This window comes from Chaetodon trifascialis, chromosome 12 (assembly GCF_039877785.1).
Source record: "Chaetodon trifascialis isolate fChaTrf1 chromosome 12, fChaTrf1.hap1, whole genome shotgun sequence".
Taxonomy (NCBI): domain Eukaryota; kingdom Metazoa; phylum Chordata; class Actinopteri; order Chaetodontiformes; family Chaetodontidae; genus Chaetodon; species Chaetodon trifascialis.
Window position 1 is genome coordinate 8,477,697 of NC_092067.1, and position 16,590 is coordinate 8,494,286.

The 16,590-nt window shown below is 43.4% G+C and overlaps 1 protein-coding gene across 1 annotated transcript in view; it reads left to right on the top strand.

Annotated features, from left to right (window-relative positions):
* Nucleotides 1–16,590, top strand: part of cerkl (CERK like autophagy regulator) — a 32,325-nt gene that overhangs the window by 14,068 nt on the left and 1,667 nt on the right. The window contains exons 4-13 of the mRNA XM_070975793.1: nucleotides 3,294–3,425; nucleotides 4,406–4,469; nucleotides 8,067–8,197; nucleotides 8,338–8,412; nucleotides 11,906–12,083; nucleotides 12,305–12,370; nucleotides 13,121–13,152; nucleotides 13,241–13,349; nucleotides 13,491–13,587; nucleotides 15,549–15,745. Coding sequence (XP_070831894.1) covers nucleotides 3,294–3,425; nucleotides 4,406–4,469; nucleotides 8,067–8,197; nucleotides 8,338–8,412; nucleotides 11,906–12,083; nucleotides 12,305–12,370; nucleotides 13,121–13,152; nucleotides 13,241–13,349; nucleotides 13,491–13,587; nucleotides 15,549–15,745 — 1,081 coding nt within the window. The remainder of the gene's footprint in view (nucleotides 1–3,293; nucleotides 3,426–4,405; nucleotides 4,470–8,066; nucleotides 8,198–8,337; nucleotides 8,413–11,905; nucleotides 12,084–12,304; nucleotides 12,371–13,120; nucleotides 13,153–13,240; nucleotides 13,350–13,490; nucleotides 13,588–15,548; nucleotides 15,746–16,590) is intronic.

A 16,590-nucleotide genomic window follows, 5' to 3' on the forward strand; every position in this document is an offset into this window, starting at 1 on the left:
CTTGAGTGAGTGTGTATGCGTGTGTATCTATTGCGTTACATATTAACTGGTGTGTCCGAGAAGTCGGTGAGTGTATCCATAGTGACATGATGACAGAAACCTGTCTGCCTCTCTGTCTCTGCCTTTCATATTTAGTTTGAAGTCTTTATTAGTTTGTCAGGAAACAAACTTTATTATAGAGGGGCACACAGTCATACCTCACACACAGGTAATATGCGGGAGGTCAAACGCTCTGACAGCCCTTATATATCGCACACTTATTCAAAACTTAAAAAAAAAAAAAGACTCGTCAGTCAGTCAGTGTCAGGTCATCTGTATGTCAGAGGAGACTGACTGTGCTCCACATGAGAAAGGCAGGTTTATAGAAAAAATAGTAAACTGATTTATTTGCTACCACTTTGCTAGCAAGCCACATGGAGAGTGAGCCACCGCCTTACACTAATGTCAACAAACCAGCATGTATGCATATAGTCAAGGGAATCAGGCGGAAAGTTGATCTGACAGTGGATCTGCTATATTATACAGTACGCTACAACAGCTCCAGGGATTACCTCAAGAATACTTCCTGTGTTTACTTTTGCTTTAGCTTGAGGTGATTTCACTTAAGATGTCTGGAAAGCTGTTGCCCCCTGTCGTTCTTGCTGGAGTCCACGTTACCTATGTCTATACAGCGAGGGTGAATAAAGTGTGATCATAACTAATAGACCCTGGTTGACAAATACTTACCACTGAGTCTATAAAATGTGGGAAAAGTAGTGAAAGTGCCCATCACAGTGTCCTAGAGCCCAAGGTGACATCTTCAAATGTCTCGTTTGATCAAGAGAATCTGGACGGTTAAAGAATTGAATTGATTACTACTGTCCATTAACCTCAGGCTGAGTCTGCACCAACATGTCATCGACTACATTCACCGTCTCACTCTTTCAGGAACTCAGCACTTCTCCATGACAACACGGGGATTGTTTACCATGGTAATGTTTTAGCTGCGCCATAGCAACCAGCCGCTGGCTGAGGCTGGGAGATGATCTGATGGATACTCGATCTCTCTGCAGCTACCTGTCTGTCCACCTTTCCTCTTCGAAAAATATCCACAAATTAAATGACACCAGCTTCTATGAGATGACTAACTGTGTGTGTGTGTGTGTGTGTGTGTGTGTGTGTGTGTGTGTGTGTGTGTGTGTGTGTGTGTGTGTGTGTGTGTGTGTGTGTGTGTGTGTGTGTGTGTGTGTGTGTGTGAGAGAGAGTGAGTGAGAGTGAGGGTTATGCAACAGTAAAGACTAAGAACAACACATGACTCTGTGTTTTGGTTTCCTCGTGTGTGAAAATTGCATTTCAGTCACTGCTGCCATCGATCTTATTTACAGAATCGTTGTGGTTCTTCAAATGAAAACAGGAAGGTGAAAAAAGGGCTTTGACTTCCTGAGTTTAGGGACTCTAGTTCCATGATTCCTGGAACTTTTTTGTCAAAATGCTAATTGTTCCGGTGCCACCCTGATTTCTACTGTAGAGCTAACAAGCCCCAGGCCACAGTGGATTCAAGTGTCATCCTTAAATGAAGGTAGAAATTCAAGTTCTTGTCAGGTTTGGGGTATTTGTTTGGCCTCACAGAGGAATCGCAGTTGTGATTGGAGCTTCTGGTAATGGTGGGGGTCCAGTATAGAGTAGAGTGCAGGGGATGTTGGGTAACTCCTCACAGGAACTCCTGAGAAGCTGGTCAGAGTAGGGAGGTGGAGTGATAACAGGATGTGTACTGCGTGTATGTGTGTGAGGTCATTAACAGGGCGAGGTCATGGCCTTTTGGGAGCAGATTATAGTAATGAGCTGGATAATGGAGCTGGTGTGTGTGTGTATATTGATCTGTGCTGGTCTATGGGGATTTATAATGCAGCCTCTAAATCTGCCTAATGATGAGCTGTACAGGGGGTCAGAGTGTGTGTGTGTGTGTGTGTGTGTGTGTGTGTGTGTGTGTGTGTGTGTGTGTGTGAGAGTTGTATGAGTCGATACTAAATCACATGCACACACACAGTCGTCCACCATTGTTGGTGATGTAACTGATATTCTGAATATTTAGCATCAAACAGGCCTCCTCCAGATGGTAGAACAGTATGCAGGTGTCTGCTCTTCTAAATACAATCTGTAATTCATCCATCAGACTTGTACTTGGTTTTATGTGGTAAATACAAGCTCTGGTAAATGAAGGACTTTAAACTGTCAGTACAGTTCAGCTGTTTGATGTCAGTGATGATCACAGTGTATAATGATCAGTATTCATTCCAGGCAGGATCAGCTGGGACCACTGACGACTGATGACTCTGAAAGGTCATTGTCAGCTTTAGTGCTTCAATAGGAATAGCATGTTCATTATCAGTTTGTCAGCGGATTATTATTTCAGTTATTAGCTTGGAGAATATTAGAAATCTGAAAATCATCAAAAATGCTCATCACAGTTACACGGAGCTCAAAGGGACCATACAACAGTCCAAAACCCAAAGATTTAAGGTTACAATAATATAAGAAAAGCAGCAGATCCTCATATTTGCCAGACTGGAACCAAAGAAATGGACGTTTTTATCTACTTTTTACCATTTCAATGACTAAACAACTAAATGATTAATGGATAAAAATAGTTGTTTGCGGCATCCCTAATGACATTAAAGTGTGCTAATTGACAAAAGAAACAACTACATAAAAATAGACACGTCAGGCAAATCAGATCACCAATCAGAGGCAGAACCGCAGAGGAAAGTGAACCAGCCAATAGCAGCAGAGGTATAAAAAAAACAAAAAAACAGGCTCTGTCATTCCCACATTAATGGACATTCAATACTCAGAAGAGAGCAAGCACAGCAGTGCTTGGACTTAAGTGCAAACATTAGCATGCTAACATGCCGACCATGCCAATGCTAACATGTTGATTTTTAGTAGGTACTGTATAATGTTTACCACGTTCACTACTAAATACCAAGTTCAGCTGGGGCTGATGAAATGTGAACCAAGGTGACCTGATGATGTGACCCTAAAGTTGCCAGGATACATTTGGAGTCATTTTGTCTGGGAATCATGAATTTCTGAAAAATCAATCTGGTTGATTTTTTTGGTGTTGGGAAGTAATGGATTCATCCTCCGGGGAAAAAGTGGTGAACTGAATGTGTTTTCTCTTTTCAGCAAAAACTCTGTTGACAATGAGCCTTGATATTTGTAGCTTTTCACTGTGTGTGTGTGTGTGTGTGTGTGTGTGTGTGTGTGTGTGTGTGTGTGTGTGTGTGTGTGTGTGTGTGTGTGTGTGAGTGCAGGGTTCAGCAGTCGTCCCAGGTATCTAAAGGTGTTCATCAACCCCAGCAGCCACAGGAAGGAGGCCGTTCACATCTACAGAGAACACGTGGCTCCACTCTTCAAGATGGCTGACGTCCGCACTGACATCACCGGTCAGTCTGTCGCTTCTTTATTCGTTTACTGATCATCAATAGTAGTTTTATTATTGTTTCATACCTCAGACTGACAGGGGGCGGGGCCACAGTAGATTTTGGATGATGTCACACCTTATGTGTATTATAATGAAATTATGAGTAACGGCAGTAAAACTGTTACAGAGAAGACAATATGAAATCTGTGTGTGTGTGTGTGTGTGTGTGTGTGTGTGTGTGTGTGTGTGTGTGTGTGTGTGTGTGTGTGTGTGTGTGTGTGTGTGTGTGTTGAGGCAGTCCAAAGGTCAGAGTTAATGGCAGTCCCTGGTCGCTAGGTAACCTGATACAGGGGGCGTCGCTTAGCCCATCTGTTGTGATGGAGGGAGACAACTTACTCTCCTCTCCTCTCCTCTCCTCTCCTCTCCTCTCCTCTCCTCTCCTCTCCTCTCCTCTCCTCTCCTCTTGGGTTTCTTCTTTTTTCCTCTCCTCTCTTTGTCTCATCTCGTTATCTGCTGTTTTCTGTTTGTCTCCTCATTTCCTGTTTCCTCTTCTCTTCACTCTTATTTCCTCTTCTTTCCTTTCCACTCCCATCTCCTCTCCTTGTTACCTCTCCTTGTCTCCTCTTTATCTCCACTTTTCTTCATTTCCTCTCCTTTTCTCTCTTCTTTCCTGTGATTCCCCTTCTCTCCTCTCTTAATTCCTCTCCTTTCCTTTCCTCTTCTCTACTTGTCTCTCCTCCCTTGTTTCCTCTCCTCTCCTTTCCTCTGACTCATATCTTCTCCTTTCCTATACTCTCCTCTCCTCCTCTCAGCAGATGGTGTGATATCCGTTGTCCCACTTTTTTTTGGCATCCATCGAACACACTCTTGTGTACATGTGACCACACACACACACGAACGCTCTATCTCTGTCCATCTCAATGTCTTTCCATCTGTTTCCCTCTCTTTTTCCCTCTCTCTCCTCGTCTTTCTCTGTCTGTCTGTCTCTCTGTCTCTCTCCAGTGACAGAGAGGAAGGGTCATGCTCTCTCAGTGATGAAGGAATGCAAGCTGGATGAATATGATGGGTTAGTCGTTTCTTACCTTTTATCCATCCACTCTCTCTTTCTCTCCCCTGTTATTTTTAATTGATTACTTGCCTGGAATAAATATTCCCTCTCCAGGGAAAATTGTGATTTCCTGCAATAAAATAAAGAGTTTGTTGCAGAAAATGACACTTAAAATATTGTTGATATTCTGATGTTATTCTTTCATGTAAGTCAGATAATGTGGTGATGTTTGTTGGTTGTTGGTCTAGTCTAGTTATATTAATGGATTAACCAGGGGTGCACATAATGTTTTTTAGTCAAATACTTAGCAGAGTACTAGGAGATGGTGGAGGTGGATTTGGTACTCACCCCATCCACAACGCCGTCTAAATAAGTGCGATCCTGCTCTTGGTCCTCATCCTCTCCCTCACTGTCATCTGCCTCAGCTTCCTGCATGGTAAGATGATGAAGATGCACCTCTCAGTCCCTGCTTGAGCCTCAGATTGGCTGTCTCCAGTCACAGCTCAGCAGCTGGCTTTGGGTCAGATGTCTCTGTGGTCTTGTTTGACACGTGATGATATCTGTACTTAGTTTTTACTCTTTTGAAACAACCAACATTACTCATTTCTTATTTCTGTCTCATGTTTACCTGTACACCAGCTATGTGCACCCCTGCTAAAAACAGCATTTCAGGGTCGAACTTTAGTATTTTCAGTAGCATGGTAGTGTTAATGAAAGTATTGAAGGTATTTTTCCTCGGTAAGGGGCCAGTTTTTGGTTAACATCATCCCATTGACCATTCGCTTGGCCCCAGCCCTTGTTAGTGTTGCTATGCATGTCAACGTTTGCGCTCTTCCTGTTCTCATTCATTTTTGAAGCATTTCATCTTTGATTTCAGAAGCTCTCTATAGCCAGTGACTTTCAGTTTTGTTGAAATGACATCTGTCACTTGCAGATTTGCAGCTGTAGCTACCTAACTAATTAAGCTTACCCTAGCTTTGTTAGTTGATTGAAAACTCAGGGTGAGTTTTCAATGTTTTCTGCTGCCTTATGTTAAAACAAGACCCAAAATGAGTCTTGAAATTGTGCTTGATGGCTCCAAACATGATGGTATGCTAAAAGACTGCTAACAGGGCCCAGGCTACACTTCATGATCCATGGAGAAGATGTACAAAAAAGAACTGCTGTTCTTGTATTTCAGAGCAGAGCTAATTAGTCCTTGTATTTAAGATCACATATGCCACATTTCCACTAGCGCAGCACGACTTGACTCTACTCTGCCCGGTTGTTTTGTGTTTCCATTAGGGATAGTACCTGGTACCCGATAATATTTTTAGTACCTGCTCTGGCGAGGTTCCAAGCGAGTAGAAGCGATACTATATGTGTGACGTCAACAGCCTGTCGGCCACTGATTGGCCAGAGAGTGTCGTCACTGGTCTGCGACGTCCAACACCGGAAAAACAATCCCGCCCCCTCCATTGTAACGCCGGGCAACAGCAACCGCTGACTTTATTCTTTATTCTCACTTGAGGGAAATGGCTGCTCGTAAAATATCACTGTGGTCGGTCGACGAGGTCCAGACTTTTCTGGGTTTGGTGGCAGATGAAAGAATATAACATCGCCTCGATGTCCTCCGTTGTTTGTCGGCTCTGTTTGCGTCGCATACAAATTGACGTCATGGCAGTTTCACGCAGCCGTGGTATGACAACCCCGCCTACGCAACCAAACCAAGTAGAGTAGAGTAGAACCGAGTCGAGTAGAGCTGGAACTGTGTAATGGAAATGCGCCAATAGTTATTTCATTCAAACATAACCCTGTTTGGTTGACACACTTGGACAAGCAAGACAGTGGTTACATATTAATGCTTTATTGGTAGCATTATCAAACACTGTGTCACACTTTAATGATAGAAAATACTTTTGGAGGACTAACCAATGTGTTTAGTTAATGTAACACTGTTGCTGATAAAGGACTTTTTCTGGGGTTGCTGCGACCTTCCACAAATCCAATCCCACTGCTGTAATTTGACTGTGGAAAATAAACATGCCATAGCTAAATAAAGTTTAAATTCATTAAATTCAAAGGTAGTATTTATGTAAGTCAACATGTCTTGATTAAACATTGACATCGTCCTTCCATAACAGTCTCAGCTGAACCAGATAATTAAATAGCAGTTTACGGTCAAAGGCTGACACTCAAACACACTGACCCAGACTGATTACACACATGCACAAACACACACACACACACACACACACACACACACACACACGCACACACGCACGCACGCACGCATACACACACTGACAGGTGGGGTTGAATGCCAACATCGATCTTTGGGAATCTCACAAATAATTGTGAAAATAATGTTTTGTGAACAAATAGTGCAACATCAGTAACAGCTAAAACTACAAGTGTGAAAACACTGATCACACCTACATCACTGTCTGTGATGGTCTGTGTGTGTGTGTGTGTGTGTGTGTGTGTGTGTGTGTGTGTGTGTGTGTGTGTGTGTGTGTGTGTGTGTGCGTGTGTGCGTGTGTGCGTGTGTGTGTGTGTGTGTGTGTGTGTGCGTGCGTGTGTGCGTGTGTGCGTGTGTGTGTGTGTGTGTGTGTAAGCAGCTTTTGTGCTCAGCCCTCATAAAGCTTAATGTGCTTAGAGAAGATTAGCTTTGTTGCTAAGCTAGCTGCTCAGTGTGTGTCTGTGTGTGTGCTCATGTGCGTGTGTGTGACTGCTCTGGTGAGGATTTGGTTGAAACCTACATTTGCCAATTAGACTGGCTGTCACCGTGGTGACCGGAGCTTCAGGTAATCCCTTCCACGGGGGAGGGGGGGGTCGGGGGGTCTGTTTACCTCTCATTTACTGCAGACACAAACTCTGCAGATGAGCCCTCTTCTCTTCAGTGAAACCCACCAGACGCATTTTTGACTAGCCATCAAGTGAAGTGTACATTTTACCTGAAACTGAACCATTGGGCCTTCTGTTTATTATTTGAGTTAAATGAGTCCATTTCTGTCAGTCTCAAAATACAGTTATTGGACTTTTATTGTGAAGTTCAAGTGATTAAGTTCTAGGCCTGAGTATCGGTTTAAAATTAAAAATTAAAGACAAGGTTTTCACGTCAGTTGTTGTCTTCGTCTGAATAAATGAGCCTGAACTTTGATTTAAATCAGGATCTGTCAATAAACAAGACAACAAATGTGAGCAGACATTTAGAGCCAGGGTTATGTACTTGACAGTTCTTTTTAATACTTGATGCGACAGACACATTTTGGCTGGTATCAAAAGAAGTGTTGAGGTTTGATACTCAGCCCTACTCAGCCTCTTTCTTAGTAAAGAAATGAACAGCAATGGTCGTGTGGAGAAGCCATGCCCCCTGCTGGATGACTGTGTATGTGAGGATACCTGTTAAAGGTGCGAAACTGTGAGCTCTTTTATGGGTGTTCACTGTCACTGGATTTCCTGGCTGCCATCAGAAGTTAAGATCAGACCTTCAGGAGTTCAGAGGATAGTTTCATTAGGACCCCGTTGACTGAGACAGCTTTACAAAGAGAGAAATCATTTTCTGCTTGGCTCTACTTGTCCACCAGGCTGTCCATCTGTCCTTACACAGTTTTGTCTCCACCTGCCTGTCAGAGTGGTGTGTGTTGGTGGGGATGGTTCGGTGGCAGAGCTGTGCCATGCTATGGTCCTCAGAGCCCAGCTGGATGCTGATTCTCCAGAGAAACCAGTGAAACCAGTGCTGCCACTTGGAATCATCCCTGCTGGTAAGAGAGAGGACACCCCCTCATATAGATCCATATTGTGTCAACCCACAGACTGTGGACACCATTGTACAGAGACACATGTATGCACATTATGTAGACACTGCCAGACAAGATGTTTTGCTATTTGTCCATCTTTACAGGTTCTACAGATGTGGTTTCCTGTTCTGTTCATGGAGTCAGAGATCCAGTCACTGCAGCGCTGCACATCGTCCTGGGTAGGTTCGACCTGTCCTGGCATTGTTCTAAGTGGCTTCTTTTACCTTTTCTAAATATATCATCACATCAACCTTTGTGGGTTCTACCTCTTCTAGATCTACAGCCACATTGTCCTGAATGGGTTATTATAGATATGAGTACAGTCCTATGTGGGTTCTATCAGGCCTGAATCTATTGTCACAATGTACTGGGTGGATCTACCTGTTCTAGATCTATAAGCGTGTTGTCCTGGGTGGCTGCTACCACTTCTAGATCTATTGTCAAGTTGTCCCCTGTGGGTTTCTACCTATTTTAGATGTATGGTCATCTCCCCATTGTTGTAATTTAATTTACTCAGGCAGCTCAAAGGGAACCAATCAGGAGCTTATGTTTTTTTAAGCTTTAATGTGATTGGCTGATTGATTGGCAGCAGCGTGGACAAAGTTTGAGAACAAACAAACCTAAAAATGGAGTGAAGCAGACGCTGTGACTGGACTCACGAGGGAGGGAGCAGACAGATGTCTAACAACAGTATCAGTTTCACTCTAAATCACAGGTTTACTCTCCTCACTGTAGCACCGCCCCCTGCACCTTTCCCCAGCTCCTCCCAGCTAAACCTGCCAACCAATCATCTGGCAGCATGGCAGGCCGCTGTGTTTGAATGATGGGTTTTGGCTAAATGGTGGTTCATTAACACTAAATAATGCTGGAGCTGTGTGTGTGTGTGTGTGTGTGTGTGTGTGTGTGTGTGTGTGTGTGTGTGTGTGTGTGACAGATGGGAGTATTCCTTGGCAAAAATAACACTAATTCCTGAACAATGGAAAACAGTTAAAGTCCCTAGGCAGGAAGCTGTTCCCACAGACACTAGGTAACTATAGGTGAGTACAGATGGGTTCATGTTCATGACACAACCAAGGTGAACTCACCTGAACTGTGACAATACCATGTCCTGATGGGACAGATTTACTCAGCGAAGATGAGGAGTCTGCTGCTGTCCATGTCAGCGCACCTCAGTGTGTGTTGTAGCTGTATTTAAATTCTTGTCCATGTTTTGCTGTGTGTTTGGGGTCAAGTTAACCCATGGTTAGTTAGTTAACCGTTATCAGAGCCTGGAGCATCACCACTGTTGCTATGGTTACCTGCTGTTTAACTGAACTTCCACACCAACTCAAAATGGCAGCTGAACAATTGACCTTCTTCTTTGTGGGAACTTGAGAGCTTTGGCAGCCTGGTGTACACACAGTATTTAATTGGGTGATTTTTTGTTTTCAATATATTTAAACTACTAGTTCAACATTTTTGGGAAATGTGCTTATTTGTTTTCTTGCTCAGAGTTAGATATCACTGTTTTTTATGTATGGTACATGTGAAGCTACAGCCAGCAACCAGTTAGCATAGCATAAAGACTGGAAACAGAGAAACAGCTTGCCAGGCTCTGTCCCAAGGAAAGAAAGTCCACCTAACAAAACCTCTAAAGCTCACTAATTAAGTTGTTGTACGGACTATTTTTGGCTGTAACAGACTGTCAAGATATCAGGCTATCATTTCTGGTGGCTGCGGTGGGAAAGGAGCAGAACTTACTGGTCAAGTCTCCTGTGTTGGGCTGACCAAGCATCCCATCCCAGTCCTGTTATTGCCAGGGTTTAGAGTGAGGATTTGGAGCCTGAATCTTTTGTTGTGACTGCAGCAGGAACAGTAAAGTTGCTACTCGTTCATCTGACAAACATGTATTTATTGTGCATGAATCCAGAGCACAAGATTGGTTGGCTCGGCTGGAGAGCGCTCTCAGTGTGGTGGCAGTGAGACCAAACACGGTGGATGTATCAGCAGATAAAATATGGCTGCATGACTCCTGACTTCCCCTGAATCAGAAACTCAGGGGGTCTTGTGCACCTCCATAGGAGGAACCTCACTGCAGTGGTGGCTCGTTTCCTCATTTTCTCCTCCAGCACCACAGTCACAGTGGAGCTGGAGAGGTATGTAAGGTGCCCCACAATGGAGGAAGTTGGCAGCAGAATAGGAGATTGTACCCCCTCCTTAGCAAAGGGGTCTCCCTTTGAGAGACATACACCGGGGGCTCTGCAGCAGGTAATCATAGGCTGCAAGAAGGCTAAAAATAGGTAACCACGTACCAGGTACTCAAAATGACTGAGTGAAAAAGGGAGGCCAGCAGGCATTCCTGCGGCCACCTGATTGGGCAGTGAGTGCAAAGATCTGTCTTTACCCAATCGAAGCCTTGATAGGGAAACACACAGCGAACCAGTAAAAGGTAAAGCATGTACAGTGAAGCTGAAGAGGCCACTATTTTCAATAAGGATCAGTCCTTTATAAATCAAACTGTTATCCTAGCTGCTGTTTACGTGGTCAAAATCAAACGGGTTGCACCTTTTTTAAGAAGCACTTCAGGTTTGATCTCACTGACACACTGACTGTGAGACCGACCACCTCAGGATTAAAGCTGAGACGTCAGTCTCACACACGCACACACACTGACAACATGCCATATGGTGAGGAAATCAGATTCTATCCAGAGAGACAGACATGCAGTCAGTGAGACATGCAGGTGGGGAGACAGCAGTTCAGTAGGTTACAGCAGGTATGTGGCCAGATGGCATGCTGTGTGTGTGTGTGTGTGTGTGTGTGTGTGTGTGTGTGTGTGTGTGTGTGTGTGTGTGGGTGTGTGCGCATGTCTTGCTGAGTGCTCTTGATGATGAAACAGGGTTGATAATATTTCTTTACCCCTGATCCTTGCATACCCTCACCTTGTACCACCAGTGAAATACACAGCTCTCATGTTTGTGATTGCAAACAGAACAACAACCAATTAGAAATCTCCAGAAACAGACATCCACAGCCACATTTTGTGGATGGAGTTTCACAGTTTTGATGAAATTCAACACGTCTCATGTTGTTTCTGTTGGCTTGTATGTTTCAGTCAAATCGTAACATTAGTCATTCAAAGGCAAATTTCACCCGAAAGGGAGAATCAACATTAGAACACACAGAGAAAGACACATTTGTCCTAAATCTAGAAATGTCTTATGTAGTCTTCTGCTTCAGAGGCTGGTCAGACTGGACTGTTACAGGCAGGGACTGGGAAAACTGGACTGACAGACCACCAGAGACTGGCCAAACTGGAGCAATAACAATCAAAGACTGGTCACTGATTCATCTGAAGTTTAGAGATATTAACACACACACACACACACACACACACACACACACACACACACACACACTTCTGACCTCTTTCTGTCGCCCATATTTGGAATGCTGCTTTCATGAATATTAATGAGCTCCTCACCATACGACCACTTGGCTTTCTTACAAGCTGTGGCCGTGTGTGTGTGTGTGTGTGTGTGTGTGTGTGTGTGTGTGTGTGTGTGTGTGTGTGTGTGTGTAGGGTCTCAAGTTTTTCTAGCAAATTTTCCCAATTAAAAAGAATCTTTGATTAGTGTTTCATTCCCCCCTCTGTCTCTGTCTCTGTCTCTGTGTCTGTCTCTGGGCCTGCAGGTCACCTGCAGCAGGTGGACATGTGCAGCTTCTCATCTCTTGGTCAGTTGGTGCGTTTCGGTTTCTCCGCCATGTTCGGCTTTGGCGGGCAGAGCTTAGCACGGGCGGAGAAAAAGAGGTGGATGCCCTCGTCCCGACGACGAGAATATGCTCTGATGAAGACACTGGCTAGGCTGAGGTAACACACACACACACACACACACACACGCACACACACGCACACACACACACACATATAGACACATGTGTACTGTCCAAACATCCCCTTTGCTAATTAGCAAATGATAGCATGCTAACAATCTAAACTAACATGGTGAACATGATGAGCATCATACCTCAAAGCTCTGCTGCATGCCTGCAGATTGCCTCTCATGTCTTTCTGTCTTCTGTCTCCTTCAGACCAGAAGACTGCCAGCTGTCTTTCCTACCAGCGAAGAAGTCAAACAAGAATTTGTTTCAACAGCGGTGAGAAATAAACACGCACGCGCACACACATAGACTGTGTTATGTATAGACAGAAAATTTCAGACCAACATTCACACTGTGAGAAACAATGCAGTACACTGTCATTTCAAGGCCCACGGCTCTGCATCAGAGGCAGCTGGTCATTTTTTGGGGTGACAGGCAATGGGGGCTTCTGGATAGGTATGTCCTACAAGGCTGCCATACTAAAACGTATGACTAGATGTACACAGGAAGAAGTTCAATAAAGTTGAAGGTAAAATTACTACAATCTGTCCTGTCTGAGTGTTGATAACACAAACATCAGACCTAATGTAATATAAACTGGCTAAAAGTCTCTTTTCTAATTATAAACGACAGTAATTGACAGCTTGAAGTGACATCAAAATGATCGAAAATTGAACTGAAGCTTGCTGACTAGCTAAACTTGGTGGCTGGTGGAGCTCTGAACATGCGCCCTCTATTGACTGGCCACCGCTGCTCTCTACATTCATTTTCGGACTTGTTAAGATAAGACTTAATTGATCTTATGTCAGGGAAATTCACAGCAAGAATAAAAAGGAGTTAGAAGAAGAACATGAAGAACAAATCGATGTAAGAAAGATATAAAATCAACTATAGAGGTTATGTACATTATACTGTATATAAAAGAGTATAGAAAATATTGTGTACGTGTCTCTAATGTCTTTAATGTCAGTGTGTCATCTTGGCAATCTTCACATTTAAAACAAAATTTGATCTCCTCTCTCTCAGAGACCAGGACCAGGACCAGGATCCAGAAGCAGGTGAGACCTGTACTTGTTTGTCTTTAGACAGTGAATCTGGTTCAGATTTAACCATTTACTGTTTTCATTCTGTGATTGGTTGGTGCAGAGGGGGAGGGAACCTGGACAACCAACCAGGGCCTGTTTCTGAGCATCAGTATCATGTCCATCCCCTGTTTGAGTCCAGACACACCTCAGGGACTGGCTCCCAACACCAGGTACATGAGTGTATGACGAGCCATTAATCCTTCTGAGAATGTTAAAGTCAGCTGTGTTGTGACCTTGAACGCACCACACTGCGGGTCATTTCATCATGTGTCTGCTGTTCTACATACTCTTCCAATTCCTGTTTGTGACAGGCTGGCAAATGGCAGCGCAGCATTGATTGCAGTTGGAAACACTTCCAGGTCAGAGTTCATTAAACATCTGAAGAGATACAGCAGCTCCAGTGGACAGGTGAGAGCAGAGTCCGTCAGCATCCTTGGGATGTTTGCTTTCAGGAACATGAAAAAGCACTGAAAACCCACAATATGCTACCTGCTCAGTACACAGCAGACAGACACTGTTAGCAACTAGCTAGTGAACATTGTGAAGCATTTAGCAACGTAGAGGGTGATGATATGTCAGTGTTGTGTTCACTGCTTGTTTCCGCTGCCCCCAAGTGGCCAAAAAAATTAGTTATGGCAGGTTTAAAATGACATGACATGATGGAGAAGAGTAAAGCATCTTTTCAGTCACTAGCATTCTTTGGCTCTTTACAGATCGGCTGCAGAGAGCACATTAACCAGAGAACAGACAAATTTTTAATTTTAACCATTATTTAGTTCATGTTCATTATCCACAGCTCATGTAATCAGATGCAGGTGATATTTGTCATTTGAAACAGTGACAGTCAGCTGTATCTGTGTTAATCTTGTCATTCTAAGGCTTCAACCTCACACTGAGCAAAAATAACCAAACAAACTAGTTAATGGGCAGATTAACCTGGTTCAGCATGGCCTGGCCTGGTCTGGCCTGTGAGACTGCACGCTAACCCACTTACTAAATATACTGACCGCGTGGCGTTCACTGTCCTGCAGAGTAAACATGCTATTTACTCACTGACCTACATCCTGTTAGTGTCGTGACGGAGGGATGGACAGATCAACGTCAAACAAGATGGGGCGTCCTGGTAGAGCAGCAAGTTTGAGTTCATCTGAGGATGCTGAACCTCACCTGGTGGAGTCCTGTCAGGTTAAAGTGTGTGCGAAAAACTGACAGAAATCCAGAACTCTCTGCAGCGTGATCTAAAAACCAGAGTCAGAAACATTCACTCTGCTTCTCTGTACTTGAACATCAAGTGTGTGTCTCCACATGTTAGTCTGCAAAGTACAAGATGTCCTGTTTGTGTTTCCCTGCACAGTGTTTCCGTGCTGAGCTGCAGTGGAGGCATAGTTACACAAAGAGGAACTTTTGTACTAAAAACACTGACTTTGAAAGATGCCTGTTTGATAAAGCCTCGGGGTGACTTCAGTTAAACTTGAGACAGAAGGATATATATATATAGATTTTGTCCCCCATCACTTACACTGAAGCACATAATGAAGGGATCTGCCTGCCGGGACAAATTATTACAGCAAGCAAGAGCTGTTTCATTGTTCATATGGACTATTTATCCTTTATTCATCCTTTACTTTCTCAATATCACACTATTCAAATGTTACAAATGTTTTTAAAGTACATGAAGTATTATTAGGAAAATGTATTGACTGTCGCTGTTTCAAATGACAAACATAGAAAGTACTCAGAGAAAGTGCAGAGAATTTACTCTGTGAGACTATACACATTATTGTATTTTCTATATATTAAGTTTTATTACTCATGCATTCATGCGTAAGCAGTATTCTACTGTTGTAGTTGGTAGAGATAGAGGTTATTTTTAAATATTTCATATAGTGCTGCAACTCTTGATTCTCTTATTGTTTATTTAGTTATTATAGATTAATCTGCTTATTTCCTCAGCAATTCATTTATTTCTTGGTATGTAAAATGTAAGAAAACAGAGAACAATGCCGTCACTCTTAGTCAGAGCTGACAGGTGACGCCTTCACTCTGCTGACGCAAAAGAACAAACCTGAAGGAAAAGGAAGCAGACAGGACAGACAGTCTGTCTGTCTGTCTGTTGGTCTTTGCTGCCCCCTGTTGGAGGTCCATGATGTTACAGTGGAGACAGCAGAGGACAGTAAACAGGAAGAAACTGAGTCACTCCTCCAGATTAACAAGCTGCTTAACAAGGATCCTAACAAGCCTTTCTATCCTCTTCAACTGACCTTTCACCTGTGAGGATGCACACACACACACACACACACACACACACACACACACACACACAAACTCTCTTGTCTGTCTCTCCTGACTGCCTGATTGTCTGTCTGCAGTTCAGCTTCTCCTTTGTGGAGACACACGCTGTGTCAGCAGTGAGGGTCCGCCCCCGGTTGCTGACTGGCTGGTCGGAGGAGGAGAGCGAGGAAGAGGGTGAGTCCAAAACCTCGCCCATCATCCAATCAGAGGGAGCTGCCTTCCCCTGGAACATCGACGGAGAGCTGGTGGAAATTGCCAACGAAGTGCTCATCAGGTATGACGCTCAGTGTTACAGTAATCATCAATATTGTTATTAACGGTGTGACGAGAACAAATTAATTATTGATTGATTGATTGATCTGCCAACAACTTTCTCGAAAAGTTGATTATTCATTTAGTCGATACAGTGTCTGATCATACAAACATTACTGTATATGATCAGTGCATTCAAGCTTTCACTTATTAAACAGGTTCACCACAACCAAATAACAACAGAAAACTGCATTTTCTCTCCCCTGTCATTCGGTCTGTCTTTGCAGTTTGGATGTTTTTGCTCAGAACAGATTTCATGTGTATTCATCTGATAGAACACTGCTGATCTGTACCAATAAATAAGTAATGGGGTCGTTTTTATGCTCTGCATAAATATGTCATCACTCCACCACAGACTGAGAATATCAGTTTTTATGCAGATGACACAGTCTTGTATGAATGTGACTCCTCTACGAACTCAAGCTATGCCAAGAGTACAATCTGCCTTCAATGTTCTTCATATATCTCTGCAAAATCTGAAGCTTGTGCTGAATGCTGACCAAACAAAGGGTGTCCTATTCACAAGAGCCCATAATTCCAGTTCATATTTCCCTGTCGTCCAATGGCACTGAAACTGAAGCTGGACAGTCATATAAGTAGCAGTAAAAACGGGTTTCTTATATTGGAATGAAGCATGTAGCAAGCAAGCAGGTCTGTGTTTGACTGCAGAGCTTGACTTTATTCTTTCGCTGATTGCTTTGTCCTAAAACAGCTTATTGCCGTTTATCATCGGGCTTTGTTTTTCATTACGTGAGATAAATATTTTCCTCATGACTGCGTGCTATGTGAAAAAGTAGGCTGGCCCCC